Genomic DNA, 17,756 nt, shown 5'->3' with positions numbered 1-17,756 from the left:
TCATACTCAAGTAAACCATTGTACTTTCGAAGGACCTTGAATACTTTTTTCACTTCGTTAACTGCATAGTACGTACCCACCTAATGACAGTAATCCTGACTATTTACTACTATTATTATACTTGTAAAAAAATCACACCATTTTTACCGTTTTTAGTGGCTAAAACACGTTAATTCCTCAAGAGTGTTAAAAGCTGTAAATTTAGAGATGCTGATTTATAGTTGCAGTCTTCAATGTCACGATCCTTCGAATATTTCTATATTCTGTATACATGAATAGATAGTACCCCAAAAAACTATACAAAAAGTGAACAAGTTCACAACAAAAAATTAACCAATCTAATAAGCAATACCAGATTTTATAGGAACCAGATAAAATCTGCTACAACAGAACAAAGAATGAATCGGAAATACAATTGATCGCACTGAGTACAGTTTTATTATACAGTGAGAGTTAATACGGATGTGCTGGAGAAGAAATCCGAGGCTTGGCGCAATCGTTATTTATTGCGTATCAATATTTGATTTGTATTCTCTTCGATTACGCATATGGCGACACCTGGGAACGAGGTCGAACACGTGTAAAATTTTCATTCAGACGGTACTGCACGAGTACAAATTCAGACTGTGCTTCTGAACTTGAGTCATTCTAGGTATGTGGCTGAATGAGATACAAGACGTAGGTTGACAATCGGTCGCCAATGGTGGCCGCAGTCTTCAATCCATCTCAATCTAAATGGGCTTCAATTATATTATATTAATTTTTACGAAGTCACTTATCGCCCGACATCATCAGTGTCAGGGCCAGAGATTATACTTGGCGCAAAACACTGACGGATTGACCAAAATGCAAAATGAGTTGTACTTAGGCGAGCGCGTCTGCGAAACGACGACAAGTATTGCAAAGTAATTCATGAGCCGAAAAGAAGTCTTTGCCTTCTCATGATGCGGACGATATTTTTTTTTTTTTTTTTTTTTTTTTTTTTTTTTTTTTTGCACAAAATAGACCAATTTTTAGTACTTTGGTGCATGTTTCGTACTGTCACAGAAACTATCAGGTACTTTACGTACGGAATGCAGGCAAAAAAGATATGTGAGCTATACTAATAGTCTGATAAAAAGAGATGCAGCCATGTATTTGGAGATGATTTTATACAATGCTAGAAAATATTAAGTAAATAATAATGAAAAATCAAACAGTTGAGGATTTTTAGATCGTAAAGTCCAGTCAAACAAAAACATAATGAAGATAGTGTTCACAAGCTTGAACTCAAGTTAGTTAAGTTGAATTTATTTGAAAAATCATTTTTCAACATAAAAAACATGTAAAAACTGCAGATTCAAGTGAATAAAGTTTGGTTATCAACAATTTTAAAAAAAGTTATGCTATCGTTCCGTTTTTTAGTTCCAAAATTACTATCACTATTTACCCCATCTTGATAAATGGTTCAATTGGTAAATGGATACTTGATAGATCACCTGAAATTAATTTCGAATGAAGATAATGTGTTTTCTACAACGAAGCATAAATTTATCGACAATAATCAATAGTGATTTTGATTAAATGTGTTTTTATAATGAACTGAGGATTTACGGGAAAAAAATTATCTTCAATTAAATACGCAACGGAGTCGTTTGACGAACAAAATCACTCATAATTTGTAAAAATTGGAAAAGAAACATTCAACGATGTCGTTATTCTAAAATTATCGATAGCTGGGCTTTTTTTCACCATCTAAATTTTCAGGACTAATCATTTTTATTCACTTGATACTTTTTTCATCAAATTCAACTTTACTGACTATAATTTCAGCTTCTGAACCTTCGTTGTGACGTTTCTCTCTTTTTGTACTTTCATGTTTAGACTGTACGTCTGATACGTCCGTAATTCCATTACCTGTTGATTAACTCATCGTTCCTCGTCTGATGATTCACAACCGATAATATCCATTGACTTCAACGAAATAAGACACTAAACGGATTCAAATAGCTTATAAATTCTGAAATAAGAACACACCGTAAAGAGAAGAAAAACATTGCATTGAACTTCTTACATGAAATTTCATTCAAACACAAAAGGGAATTTTTCGAGGTTTTTTCCTCTCATTGTCCATACATGAATTAATTTATTGGAAAATATTCTATTTTAAAACTGACGTTTGAAAAATCATTCATGCTTGAAAGAATGATTGAATTGATGTTAAACAAGACTTTTCATCAGTGTCAATTTTTTAGCATCGATGAATTGGATTAACCGTCAGTGAGAAGAATTGAAAAATGACGGTTCTTCAACAGCAATTCAGAAATAAAAGTGATCGTATCAAGCCTATAAAATCGTACATAAATATCAAATTTCGCACTTTGTTAGTCATTTAAATAATGTCAAAATTTCCCGGCTGATCCCTTCAATAGATGTTTGAATTGCTATCAAGAGGGGTCAAGAAAATCGGCCATTAATTTTGACCTGCAGAAAGTGCTATTTGCATAATCTGAATCTCGCGAAAAATTTCAGGTATATTCATTTTTTGTGGAACCAAAGTGGCGTGGAATGCCTCATATGTTTTCTACCAGATCTTACATTTACCGCGTAATAAGACGCCATTCGTTTTATTGAAAAATATACCCTCTTCCCAAGCTGTGTAATGATGCGATAATGCCCCTCGCAAGTTATAACTGGTTATTTGTGTCACTCGATTATACGATTTTAATTCATGAATGTCTCTAAAAATTCTGGTATAGATGACAACGTTCATTGACACGGCGCACTCTTGACCTCTGTTCTCACTCTCGAGCTCTAATTGCTCTTTAATGTGATTTGCTAATTAAAGCAAGGCACTGTTGAATCAATACACGAACGTTTTTTTCTCTTCATGAAATTGCTAGGCCTCCAAAATAATCACAAGTTTTTATGTTTCATAACTCGATTATGATCACTTTTTATACGTATGTTACACTTGCTCGTTACATGTGTCTATATCTTGTACTTATTCAGATGATTTATTTCAATACACGATATACTAAATCGTTAAGACAATTAATTTGTGACGGTTATTTTTGTCATAATCGCAAACAAAAACTATTCCGAATCATAATTTTTCAATCATTTTCCTCATCCAAATCAATCCTCGAGTAAACATTGTATCGATCTTTCTTCAACAAAAATATAAATAAATAGTCGTACTCGTTAATCTTTTTTAGAACCAAGCTGAATATCGTACGAGTTCACGCGTGGAGCATAAAATTTTGCTCGTAAAATATTAAAGACTAACGGCGAGTGCGCGAGGCGTCCAAAAAATCATATCTATTATACATTTTTCCATTCACATTTCGAAACCATTAGAACAAAAATAATTAAAGACGTAGTGTTATTTGTTATGTAAAATTTGTCGGGCGGTCGAAATATTTGCGTCACAATGAAACATAAAACATAAAAACTCACGCTTCAGCTACTTTAAGAATAACTTTCCTGCGTTAAAAAATCCCTGATAGAAAAAAAGTTCCTCAAAAGATTTTGAAAATAACTCTTGATAAACAAACTGGAATTTACACCTCGATATATAGTATAGTTAAAATTTTAAAAAGGGAATGAAGTGAATACATTCGATTGTGCAAAGTATTTAATTTGTTAACTGAAACCTTAAATTTTAAACGTTTATTTAGAAAAAAAATAATACAAGTTATTCATTACCAAAAATTTCACGTGTGAGTTGAAAAATTAGGTTAAGGTTAGCACAGGTTTGCACAACCAATTAATTACTTTTCTTTGCCATATGTGTATAAACATTTTATCTCCAAAGTTACATTATATCAATATAAATAATTGTATAATCTATTCCGTGTCTTATTTTTAAACTGAATGTAATAATATCTGAAAGTACAGCGAGGTTTATCAAGTCGATGTGTAAATATAATTACAATCCCAACTGGAGTTACCATAAGAATAAAACTATATTTTTTTTTCTTTCCATGCACTATACTTCAATTAAAGCCATAACAAGGTGCTGAGGATGGCGCATAAAAAAGGCAGTTTCAAACTCTATGGTTTTGAAATCAATAATATTTTTTTATGTAATGTGACGTAATGTATTGTTGAATATTTTGAAATGCTATTTACAAACAGAATGACCGTTTCAAGCCATGACAAGGTAAATTCAAGGTTAGTCCAGTTGCATGTATTCAAAAAATTGTCAGCATGTATATATAATTGCATTAATGATTCTTGCGTCATGAGACTTTGTGAAAATATTTTATTACACCTGCCTCTCGATCGTAAACTTTGACTTACCGCTAATTATTTTATTCGAATTAAGCAACGGTCCAATATTTCTGTACACAATTTTAAGACCCAAATTGAAGAAGAATGATTTTGAAAATGATGAGTTTAATCAGTGTGAGACTTTAAAGGATAAAAATTGAAACTCTTCACCCAACGAGCATTCAATTTAAATTTACCAATTTTATCTTGGCAGCGCGTTCGGAGTTCTATCAACAACGCTATTTAACACTTTTCACATATATAATTGTCAAATGCTTGACCTACGAGTGTTTAGCGATTTGCTTGGTAATATTTGCCTCGCTAATCTTCCGTGAACTCGTGTATCTTCGTTTCCACTGAAATAATCTCGTAGGAATTTCTATTAACGTCTACGATTATTTTTTCGAGAATGAACTAACCTTTGGAAGATAGTCCATTTTTCAGAGGCCACGTGTCAACACCCCTGTACATGTATACTTTGGCAATTAGGTGACCTAGATTTGCTCAATTTACTCTGATAAGAACACGTATACAGGATTGGGTCATCGCGCTGTGAGGCTGGCTTGAAATTTTTATCGTTGGTGAAAAAGATCCGCGAAATTTACCAACATAACGAAAGAACGCTTCTTGCTGCTGATTCGCTGAATCTTATACCAAATAAAAAAAAAGAAAAAAAAAAAAATGCGGCAATTATTCATTGGAATTTGTTGGAACTGACTGTATTTCTTGTGAGTGATACGGTCGAAGTGGATTTGTTTGGCCGGCTGCCAGAACAAATAAAAGTTTGCCTCAACCGACTTGATGCTAGAATATTCGATCAATCTCCAACGATTTATCTTTAACATGCTACATTAATTGCAACCAAACAAGCAATATATTTTCCATTTATTTTCACGCGTGTGGAACTTCTTCGTCACATTGATTTATTATAAAGTTTTAAGAGCGAGTTATAAACAGATGAATTTGATGTGTCTAGAAATTACTGACAGGTCAACAGAGTAGAAAAAAATCCTCGATCACGTCTCCATATCAAATGTCTTTCTATCAAAAAATTCAAACTCATTTTCATGAGCGTCCGTGTTCTTGAAAGTATAATAAAAATTGAAAAATCAAAAAGCAAATTGACACATTAAAAAAGTTTTGCGTTTAACTTTTTACTGTAAAATAAATATGAAATGTTGGCAGGTAAGGCATGTTGAAGATTTTCCTTTTTTTTTTTTTTTTTGCTATGACAATTGGTAACCGCAGTTCGTTTAAGGTGAAATTTCTCTGGTTATGTGACATTCCACTTACATATAGCATGTGGGTGATAATCATTATGAACTTCAAAATATTATCTTTTTATCCTGTGTGTGACCCGTCTGCAGCGAATTGACGTAAAAATAAAAATGTCATGCCTGAGTATAGGTGCGGTGTATATGGATAAGAAATGGTGCGAACGCTCGTTAATTATATTGCTGGCTAATTAACAGCTGCTAGTTACTTATTAATCACTTTGTACTTTAATCTTTTTATTGTATAATTTTAGCTGCGTATAAGTCGAATTTTTTCGTGGGTTTAAAATTTTTTTTATGCCTTTTAAAAACGATATCATCAAGTCGCAATTTCTTACTATCTAAATACCTAAATCAGTGTTGTTAGGAAGCGGACTGCATATGTTCAGGGTATACAATATCCAGCCAGATCAACGCGCATGCAAATTTGACCTGTTTTTGTCATTTTCAAAAAGTTATGAGATGTATATATAACTTTTCATGTGCAGAAAATGTATAATTTTCAATTACAAAAATTCGTAGCTTAAGGAAATGCAATTTTTTTTAAATTCTCCCAACTAAAAATTATTATACGTGAAGAAAAATCAGGACCCTCTGATATTTTCGGAGCCTAAGTTACTTCATATTTGCAACACCTATTTATTGCTAAAAGTTTGAGATGATGTTTTAATAGACAAGATTTTAAAGTAAGTATCGTAAACCGGTGGAAAGCTATTTGCTAACGTTTATAAATCATGTCTTAAGAATTCAAGCATGTGGACATTTTCTTTAACAAACAATATGAGCACAACAATAAGACGATACTGTAGGCTAGTTGCTACAGTGGAAAATACTGTGTGTTTGCCTCGTCGATACGGAAAGAGGAGTCATACTGTAATTTATCAATTGGTATGTTAAAACTTTTCACAGCTCTCGGTAATCAACAGTAAACAATCCCCTGGCAAATAATGGCCACTAGACGCCATTTTAATTTTTCGTGAACCTCCATCCATCCATTTCTCTACATGGAATAGAAGATGACGTCTCTTCTTCTGATCGTACCTTCAACAAATGCGAAAATGAAAATCCATCACTTCGCTCCAAAAAATTATAGCGTCATGGAACTGAACATGGCCTAAGACTTACTAGAGAAGAATTGAAGCATTTCGAAAAAATAGCGAATAAATCCGAATCGTAGTTTCGCTACCTTGCAGAACGAGCAACGCAAAAATACTCTTCTTATTTTTACGGATTGCTTATCATTCATTTTTTTGGAGACCATCAATGCTGGTATGTTTTCCAATCGTCATGAACTGCGTATTGACTGTCAATCCCGAATCGGTTTTGTAAACGTTATGGACAAATAAGTAAAACTTTTCACTTTATCGTTTACGTTATTTATAACAGAAAAGTAAAGAAGACAGAAGTAAACGTCCAACGACACGCAGTTATGTATTTAATGTTCTTATACGAGATGCAACATGTCACGTAGGCAACGAATTAGTCACAGACCCCCTTGTAATTTACAGGATTTTAATTCATTCCACTTGCACTGATAACAGTCGAGGAGGCTGTGATGTGTGATCAAGAAAGACGACAGGAAATTAATCTGCAGTACATACCAACGTACTTCTACGGTATATTCATTACTTAGTTTTCGTTTTGTTCAATTAATTTTCAAACTAAAATTTCAGCTACTTCTGCGATTCAAACTACATCGAATGATGAACTCGATTATCTCTTTGCTCATTTCTACTTTGAATAAATTTATCATAATAAATTGATAATAAAAAGATTAATCAAGTTCCAAACCATTATCAGTGACATTATTCACTTTCAGGTTATGTTTACTGATAACTTAATGATTTTGAAATGTGTTTTTCCAGTCACGAGATCATGATTTGGCAGAATAGTTGTGTTCTGTAATTGTAAGAAAAACTAACCTTTTTATCAGTATTGATTTAGCTTAAAAAAAAAAAAAAAAAAAGAAAACGTGATTACAAACAAAACAGAAAAAACATCATTAACCTAGATATCTGAGATTATGTATGCATGTACATGTTTTTTCATGTCCGGAGATATGAAAAATTTTCACACAAAAAACACATCAGCTCTTTTTTTTGTCCAACGACAGGAAGTATTGAAAATTTAAAAACAAATATATCATTAAAAAACGAGATCAAATTGAATATCGTGTTTCTTGTACATGATCAGGCATGAATGTGGATAAATTTCAGGCTTTTCATAGCCAACTGTACCTACACTATAGCATTACTATCTTACGTCTTACCACGTCACCTCATCTCTATATCATTTCCTCATCCCCTCTTACATTTTCTTTTCACTTCATTCTTATCTTTGTCCTATTCCTCCCTGCCGTCTCCATTTTCCCGAGATTCCCTATCACTCCGTCGTTCAATCTTTATACCTTGAACCTTATTCTCTCTCCGCAGTATTTTCTCTCTCTTATACTAAACCTTGTTATTGCCTTTATCTTACAATTAAGAGGGTGCTGTAGTCAGTCTTTACTGACATGTGTAAAATTTTACTAATTTCAAAATTCAAAATCACGCAAAAGCTTTCCAAGCTTTATTTTTTTATTTTTATTTCGAGGCTAATTCTACTTCAATTGCATGTTTGCACGGTTTATCATACGAGTACAATATTCAAGAAATATTTTTGAACCATTACCTAAATAAACTCTTAGTGAACACAGAAGGACTTCATCTTGTATTCACCGGAGCTCGCCGCCGATAATCGAAGAATAAACAATGAATTCTCCACAAAGACAAATTGGATTCTTTGAAAATAAATATCCATTGTAATTTGAATTCCTCGCAGATCTCTTGCGAATTCAATTCACGTTGTAGAGGATGTCGAGGTAAGCAGTTCAATGCGAACTCTTTCTCGGCTATTTTTATAACAAACTTATACATATAATGCAAAATGAAGTTGCAGGAAAGAAAGTCTGTCTGAGATCTGGAATTACATGTCGATTTGATCATCGGTATGTAATAAAATACTCTTTGATTGCACTTCTCTATGCTCTTAATAAAACATCTAATATTTCCTTCCACATAATTCAGTCGAGACACTAGTGATTCATTAGAGTGAGTTTTGTTTCCAACATAAACGAATTACCAGCTGACACGAGCTTGACAATATTGTAAGCCTGTATCGCTGATCTTCATACGCAATATTAACAATCGAGTCAACGTCTTGCGATCAATACACCATTCGTAATTCGTGAAGTTCGTATAATCTACATCTCGAGAGGTGTGAGTGTCTTAACAAGATTTACATGACAACAACTTCGCTCGCGTTGTTGTCGGAAGAATTAACGCTGTTATTGAACGATTGCGCCTGAATTCAAGTTGGCATTCCTGCTGTCATATTTTGGCGCAAGGCCGATGAAATTACAAACCATCGACCTCAATCCTGACTCCTGACTCGGATTACTCAATTCATTGTCACATACTTGTCGCCCTAAATCGGTAGACTCTGCAGACTTTTATCACCCGTATATGCGACATATCGGTGTTATACTTCGATTACATAACCTTCAAATTTATTTGTTTGCATTACGTTTAGACTTGTTTCGATTCGAAAATCGTACTGTCTCTCTATTAGATGACAGTCATGGTAAAACAACCGTCATGTCACGGTCATAGATTTGAATACCTAACTGCAGATGGGAATCAGACGAAATTTATGCAATAAATAATAAATAGATGTTAACGAATAAATAAATGAGGAAATGCTTTCCAATTTGAGAACGTCGAATATCTTCGACAATAATTTAGTAAGTTTGAATATTCCCATGATCGGAATGACATTTTTAATTACCCATCTTTACCTTATTAATCGAAGGTCCAAGGTCGTTTTCACGATACTTTTCTTTTATTATTTTTTATTATCTTAGCAGGGTGAATAATCGAGTGTGGATACGCAAAATAATTGAACTCTATTCGTAGCAATAATTTCGTCTTGCACGCAGGGTAGCCAACTTATTCGAAATGGTTCAAGCTGCGAATCGAAATCGCTGAATCGACTATATATCCGAGGTTTATTTTCAACCGCCGAAAAATCGCATCACATATGCAGGCTCCGTAATTCATGTTTGACAACTAAAGCTACCGTGTACAAAACCACCTCAATCTGCCAAGTTTCACCCTAACCTCTCGGTGCAAAAACTTTTTTAGGAAAGAAATGAAGCCTCAAATTACACCCTTAAATCGTGGGCACGACAAAAGGTTCGTGTGTCCTCAGATTCGTTTACGCCATTCTTCTCGCTCGTAATTATTATCATGCAATAAGAAGGGGATGTGAGTACGCAAGAGTTGAATGAAAACTCGTAACCAACGATGAGAAAAATACTATGTAAACAAAAACACGGAGTGCAAGCAGACGTAAACATGAGCTTGCTAGTAAACGACGTACAAACACGTTGTACATCACAAAATCGAGTTAGTGCATTGAACTCCGCACCCTCCTTAGCCATTCGATTCGATAGTCGAGCACCACTATTAATTAATCGGTAAAATATGCAGTTTTTGTCGCATGGCGTCCCGAGTTGAGCGATGCGACACTCTGACGTCAAAAGATTCGTCCCTTCTGCGCGCGGCTCCGAGTCATCTTTGGCTCTCTTGCTCTCTTGCTCTCTTGGCGGCATGCACCATAGGGGGAAGAAGCGGGTGCGTGGCTGGCGCCTCAATTTTTCCATGTCGATAACGAACTTGCGATAACAGAGCCGGCGACCAATATATACGAGGACTTTGCACCGTCAAACCACATTCTACCAGATTCTGTGAGAATTTCGTGTCCTCAAATCGCGTGGCGTCAAAAGAGCGAGAAAGATAGTAAATAAAGCAATCGTCACCCACCTACCCATCCATCCATCCATCCATCCATCCATCCATCCATTCATTCATTCATCCGCAACAACGGGAATAAGGAAAAACACAACACTCTTAAACCGAGAAGAGCATCGAGTGCTTCGCGACTATTCAAATCCGTTGGATCGACGTTGGCTTTTTCTTACTTTACCAATTATCCGAATCCTGGCAAATTAGAAAGGGAGCTACTACAGTTTAACGTTTGTGATCCGAACCTGCAGTGACGAGACGGAATGGAAGCTTGATTTAGTGAATTTGACAAGGAGTGTGCATTATTGCCAAATATTCACTCAATACCTTCGTCAAAGTGAATATAGTACCGATAAAGACAGTCTCACTTTCCTGAAAAAATCGACTTACGATGAAAATTTTACTGTAATCGGTGAACACGTATCAGTCAGTCATGAAATGGAATCTTGAAATTGTCGAACGCTGTTATGTGCTGAAATTTTATTGATCGTGCTTGAAAGCCGATAATCCGAAAAAACTGTTCTCGAATTTCTTTACTTGCTTGCAAGTTGTGACTCGTGATCAGTGCGTCAAAAATGGCTTCGATGCCCTAGATGTGAGAAAAAAAGTACGGAACGATAACAACAACAACAATAATAATAATAATAATAATAATCCTAATCATAATATTCGTGAAGAAAGTTTTTACCAGAAGTATTAAATCACTGCGAAAAAAATTATTGAAAGAAAATTAACGCGGCAATCGTACCGATAACGTGGGATCGATTTTCCAAATCAGTTTTATAAAAATTGTCAAAATTGAGGAAATGCTAGGCCGTAACGTGATGCTGGTTTTACGCACCAGGCAAGAACGCACCGAGAGACGTATGAGGCACAAAAAGGAAGCCAACCCTCCGCCGATGGAACCTCCACCGCAGCTTGTCAACAATAACCATTTATATCTAGACCTGAACATGAATTTCAGTGAAAACAGTAAACAGGAAGACGCCAGAAGACAGAGAAAGGTGCGTTCGATCTTCATTTCTTACGAATAACGACATTTTCTTGTCGAATATTTTTTATTCGATTCGACGTCATTTCGAGAAAAGCTCGTTCTTATCTCGTATTTTTCTCGTTGTTACGTATTGTAATCTGGCGCGTGAAGTTAAAAAAAAAATTGTTTGCCCCGTAATTTTATCATGAATTGATTTACAGTAACGCTCCAACAATATGACATTAACTTTTTACGGGTTGTGCAAGACTTTAAGAGATTAGTTCGGTTCATCTCATACATTTTTAATCACTTAAGTATAAGTATATGGTGCTCGTTAAAAATATCAATGTACGATGTCACATTGATTGTGATTCAAAACCGTTACGAATACAGAACCACGTCACTCGGACGTGTATAATGTGCGATAACACCCATGCACAGTGAACGTGGCTAAAGAAGAAAAAAAATCATTTTCCACGAATTATTCGAACGATGTTTTGCGCACGCCGCAATAATATTCTGAAAAACTTCCTTGAATGCTTGTTTTTTTCATCTTCCTTCTCATCTATCCAAGAACTCTATCCAATTATGCAATTCGACACACGCGAAATCCCGAAAGTTTGTTTCGATACTCTCGTATACGATTTTCAACATTGCATATTACGACTCAGTAGTTTTACACAAAAATTTACATCAAAATATTTTAGCTATAAACAATTAAAATAAAACATGGTGAAGCTGGTACTCAACCTTCGTTTGAGATCAAGATATGCTGTTAAAAGTGGCATCACGATTATAAACATAGTCAAAAGTACCAAATTTTTTATACATCAAACCATGCATGCACTATACATATGTCAATTAGTGTAGTAAACGCGACGTAAATAAAAAAGAATGATTTATTCGCACGGCACGACTAGTGCCATTAATTTTCGTTATTTCATGCTTTGAAATGTATACCTAATTCCTTTAGGTATCGTCTATCTCACGCTTTATTTAATCGCATTTCATTCTCACTAGAATCGTAATAATACGCGCAATTAAGGGTCCCAAAATTCTCGGTAACCTCATCCTCTGCTGTGATAATAATTCTTGTACTTCTTATCGGCATATAAAATTTTCAAAAAGTCCTCTGTTCAGCCATTAAATAGGGGAAAAAAAAAAACAATTTTCCCTGCCTAAGGTTTTCGACACTCGATCAGATAGCCAGAGGGATGACTTAGGACTGTTCTTTGCTGTCATCCGATCCCGCAGGCAACGCGGATGAGAAGCCGCGCGTAAAGGGAACTCAATTTTCAGAGTCTCTTCTTCACCTGAAGTTATCGTTAGTGTCGAGGAGGCCTTTCGATTGACTGACTCAAACCTTAAGTGAGTTCGGACTACACAGGCGCTTCTATGACTTAACTACGTTCGATATTACAAGTTCCTATGCAGGTTCTTATCGGGAATTGAAATGCTTACATTATATGCATTATATACTGGATTGTTTTATGAAACGTCCGGATATTGCATCAGATGCAAATGTGCTTCACGTTGTGGATTTGCAACGGAGCACACGTGCAGATATTTTGTTATCATGCAAAAAAAAGGAAAAATCACAATTTTATTCTACAGATTCGTCGGCGAGTATCGAGCGGCAAGTTTTCGCCGACTTACGCACGTCCGCCTTAATTCAATTATGATTATACTAAGCTCATCAGAATTTTGCGGATTTTCGCGAGCTACACATATATGTCATCTTTGATTAGGAGGTGAACAGAAATAAGCCGTGTGTATAGGTAACTGTTTGTGAGAGATTTTGTATCAGGTCGAAAAAAATTGTGAGTTTTGACTTGACCTTCTCAGATTCGAATGGAAATTTGGTAGACTCTTCAGCAGCAATAATTGTTGGAGTATTCTGCATATTATTCTTTTTTTTTTGGTGTAGAAAAGCCAAAAGGCTTGAAACGCTCTTTTAACGTAATCTGAGTCTTCTTTGATGCAGTTGAGATTTGCAGTCCGAAAATAGCTGCTAACGTAAAAAGTTCCACAGGTCAATCGGTTCGTCGGTTTGTTTAATTTGTAAATTTTTAATAGTTTTCTCGATATGTGATATAGATGCCCTGACAAGCGTGATATGGAGACTGAAACAGTTTAGGCAATACAAATTTTTATGAACCAATAAAGATAAAGCCTATCCGCGAAATGCGCGTTGACCTTGAACTCTCAAAGTAAAATATCCGTCGTCGTTTTACGCTTCACACGAATCTTTTGTTGTGTCTTCTGCTTGCAAGAAAATAAAACGCGTACTTAGGAAACGAAATTTTGAAGTTTATAATATAAGTTTAAATTTCAAATCTACGCGCACGTTCTGTATCTCGTGCCTTTAACTTTCATAGTAATGACAATAATTCAAAAAAGGAAGAAGCAATGAATAGGATGTGAAATATCCCTCAAATTTATCCAATATAATACTTATTTTACAAAAATTCATTCGATTTTTTGTCAACTTGTTTGACAATATTTTTCTCGTTGATTAATTATCGCAAATTTGAATAAAATTTAGTTACATAAATCAACTCGCCAATTTTCAAAATGGACTTATAACGAAAAATGTTGAAAAGAAATCAATTTCTACCCTAAGGTTGTAATTTTTTTGCTAATTTCCGTTCTAAAAATAATGAAACTGACACAATTTGGGTCTCATAACGAAATAACCTTCACAGAATTTGTTGCTTCGAAATTTGATGAAAACTTTGTCAAAAATCGAGGACTACCAGAAAAACAGCTTCAATGATCTCATTTTAAATGCTCCTTAGCATGACGCTGATGCCCCGATACGCTACCGGTTATACTAACAATAAGTATGCTCGATGATTTCATTGCGTAACAGTCTCTAAACTGATTGTCTAATATCAATTCTTAATGTATAATTTTCCAGCTCATGACCACGATCAGTTTGCTCATAACACGACGGCCCTTTTGTCCAACACAGAGTGCCCAGCCTATTTTTTTTTTTGTTTTGGTCCAGAATAAATTTTGTATAAAATTTGTCACAAAAAAGTTTCAATTCGTTTCAAATGGCAATTCTTTGACATATTTAAAAACAATTAGGTATTCCTAATCAATGTCTGACGAAAAAACAGCCTTCAGGGAATAGTTAAAAAATAATTCCAATACTTTTTTTCAAAATATTTCAACGAGAACCTGAAAGTTTTCTTTTTTGACGTCAATTGGTTTCGTTCTGGTTTTTAGGTTTTCCGAGTCATTATCCGTGTCTAAAAATGATGCGTAAATAACGCATATACATCCATTTGACAATGTGTGTAAGTAAATTTTTCGTTGCAATGTGGATCCTTTGGGTAAAAAAGTATGTAATTTTAATCACATGTTGTCGTGAGACACGCGCTTGTTGTTGGTTCGAAGGGATTAAGATCAACGTGATAAAAGTCAGCTAATCTTTATTAAAGCATCAAGTTGCACCCGCTGTAAGTCTCTCAAAGGTATTAAATAATTATTTATCAAATCGCCACTGCAAACACGATCTCTCGTCCTCTCGTTACTCTATAAACTTCGAGAGGTTTAGGAAATTCCCTGCTACTTTAAATCTGGGATTGACGAATTACGGTTGTAGCGTCGGAAAACTTTCCCGCATGGAAGGCTTCCGTGATTCTATGTGAAAATAAAAATAAGGCTTGAAGGATGAAATATAGAACGAAATAAATTTGTCTAAATACTCAATTGAGCCAAGAGAAATTGTTGCAATTTATTGGCTCACAGGGGAAAAGCCGCTGAGGCATAAAAACCCCTTATTATTACAGAGTAGTAAAGTTGTGTCAAGATTGTACGAGGTGTTAGTGTACGATCAATGGTTGTGTCTCGCAAGTGGAGAGCTGCCGTGAGATTCAGAGGCCGAAGGCGTGAATCTACGGAGGTTCGATCGGCTGACGAGAATCTACAGTTTAAATTGGAGAGGAGAGGAAGAGAACAAGAGAGTTCCGAGCGCGACTGGAATGGCCGGAGACTCGAATCAGACTGACTAACCGAGCGTCGATTCCCGGTCAGTTATTTATTCTTCCAACGATCAGCGCCATCTTTGCGATTAACGACGATCCACCCAATCGCGTATCCCCGCGATCGCGCCCAAACTTAGTAGAAATTTCGGGTATCAGATGGGGTAGAAAGTACGCGCGGACATGGGAAAGGCAAGGATTGGTACGGTCTGAACAACGGTGCTAGATTATTTTCATCGTTATGCGTAGTGTCGAATTCCGAATACGTGGTGGCTAGAAGCATCTTTTATTTCATAAGACGAATCGAACTGTTTCAGTGACTGACTTTAAAATATCACACTGTTCCAAACTTCCACAATAATATTCTCATTGCAGAAAGAAAAGTACAACCAATTTCAAATAAATAATTAACTTGAATAATTAACGATGCAAATGTGATGAATAAATTTTTTCAAGTTCAATTTTTTTATTGGAAATTTAGTTTGACCAGCAGCTGGTAAATTAATTTTTGTCACAATTATAGTACCCTGATGATATTTAACAAAAAGTAGTTTCTTGCACTCCCTTACGATTACCCCCCCCCCCCCCCCCTCAAACTTGGTTCGACTCACCCTCGGTTCAAAAAAATGACAAGCATCACGAATTATCCTCGAGCTAAAGTTTCCCCGTAAATAAAAATGGAACGAGCAAAGATTCTCAAGATTCTGAAGATTTATCGAATGCATTCTCCCTAATAAATTTCAAAGATAATCCTAATCCTCGTCGTACGTCACAGTGACTTCCATTCGCTTCGTAAAATTCAACCACCGCTCAAACCGTTCCACCGGATCGCTCCTCGGGCCGTTCCCTGTTTCTCGAGTAGAACCTCCCAAGCATGGGTGCAGTGATGTAACTTGCGGTGTGGTTTTCAGGGTGGGGCAAAGAGGTAAAGGTACACCGGGTATCGTCGTCGTAAATGTACGAAGGTTCGAGAGTGTAAGACCAACGAGAGGGGGAATCCCCGCCCGTGCGACCCTTGCTCGGTCAATTTTTATGTCAACGCATTTAGTGCATATCAAGAGTCTGCGAGTTCCGCAGTGTCTTTCTGGTCCTCCACATACTTGTGGCTTGCCTAACTATTCTCTGGGAAAAGGAAGAAGAAAAACACATGAGAAAGAAATTAACATTCACCGTGTCAGCGGTGTCGGTGGAGAATTGAAAAATTTCCTTCACGTTAGTCAGAAACATAAAATCCTTGGCAATGGTCGGATCTTAACGAATCTCGGTGGAATTGACAGGAAAGAATTCTAAGAAACCAAAAGACTCGTATCAGCGATAAAGGAAATATAATAAAAAAATAAAAAAAAAATAAAAAAATCCTTGTCGTTTATTCGACAAAAGGTCTTAGTCTTCCGAAACGGCGGCTCGGAACGTCGAAAGCATCGACCACTTTGGCCGTTTCTAGGGTTTCCGCGAGGAAGCCAAATTGGACAAATTAAAGGCACGACGAGCACGGCCGTCGGTGGAGACAGTTTCTTAGGATGGATCGCGACGACAGCGCGAACGAGGGCGACAGCTCGGTGGACACCGTCATTGCCCGGTCGTCACTCGAGGAAGAGGATCCGAAGGAGGACCCGGAACGAGCGTCGACGGAGTGCGTCGCCGTCACGGCGGAGAGTAACTCGAGTCTGGATACAGTGGCGAGCAAGGATGAGAAGAAACGTGGCCGCTTTGGCGCCCTGAAAAAGAGCTTCCGGAAGGATGGGGGCCTTTTTAAAATCAAGAAAAAATCACCAGGAGATCGCACATTCGCTCGAGGCTCCGACGCCTCGCTCCCAGAGCTCGCACTGATGCGAGACGAAGACAGTCCCAAAGGTTATCGATAATAATTGTGTTACACAGTAAAACTTCACTTCACTGCCGCACTCGCGTCTCATTCATTTCCAAAAATTGATGGGCATTGAATAGACCGCGAGTCGGATGATCGTAATCACTTGGTAATACCTGTAGAGTTTGATCGATTTGCGACATTACTTGTTCGATTGTCGTGGAATAGCACTGGAGAATTGACTGTACGATGCGTGTTTTCATGCCAATAAGCGTTAACATCGGTTCATTGAACGATAAATTTTATCGACTGGCTTGCGATCATATATCTTGTATCAAAAGTCGTCAGTTTTAGACTCGTATAGGTAATTAAGAACGCAAATGGAAAGTGGAAAGTTCAATAAAGAAAAAAAAAAAAAGCTCAATTCGTCAACGAAACGAGAAGAATGTTCTGATAGTTTTGAAATACTCGAAAGACATTTTCATGTTAACACGATGTTCTCAGCTGTTACAACTGGCTTAAAATTTTTAGAAGATTATTTTACGACCAGTATAACGTCTTGTTTGAGTTTGTGGTTTTCATTGGGACTCATTCGGTTATTGTAACACGATT

At 36.2% G+C, this 17,756-nt stretch overlaps 1 protein-coding gene across 4 annotated transcripts in view; it reads left to right on the top strand.

The window, feature by feature from the left end:
* The window catches only part of LOC124408866 (ras-related protein Rab-32), a 33,566-nt gene that overhangs the window by 3,966 nt on the left and 11,844 nt on the right, over nucleotides 1-17,756 (top strand). Inside the window, exon 2 of one of the 4 annotated variants that reach the window (XM_046886124.1) lies at nucleotides 11,217-11,376. The exons of 1 other annotated variant lie outside the window; for it this stretch is intronic. In XM_046886124.1, the coding sequence (XP_046742080.1) occupies nucleotides 11,239-11,376 (138 nt within the window). In that variant the 5' untranslated portion in view covers nucleotides 11,217-11,238. Of the gene's footprint in view, nucleotides 1-11,157; nucleotides 11,377-16,695; nucleotides 17,192-17,756 lie in introns of those variants that run through there. 2 more of the 4 variants (XM_046886122.1, XM_046886121.1) reach the window with 2 other exon arrangements.

The sequence above is a fragment of the Diprion similis genome, chromosome 8, assembly GCF_021155765.1.
Source record: "Diprion similis isolate iyDipSimi1 chromosome 8, iyDipSimi1.1, whole genome shotgun sequence".
Taxonomy (NCBI): Eukaryota; Metazoa; Arthropoda; class Insecta; order Hymenoptera; family Diprionidae; genus Diprion; species Diprion similis.
The sequence above is the reverse complement of the archived record's forward strand: the minus strand, read 5'-3'. Positions and strand labels throughout refer to the sequence as shown.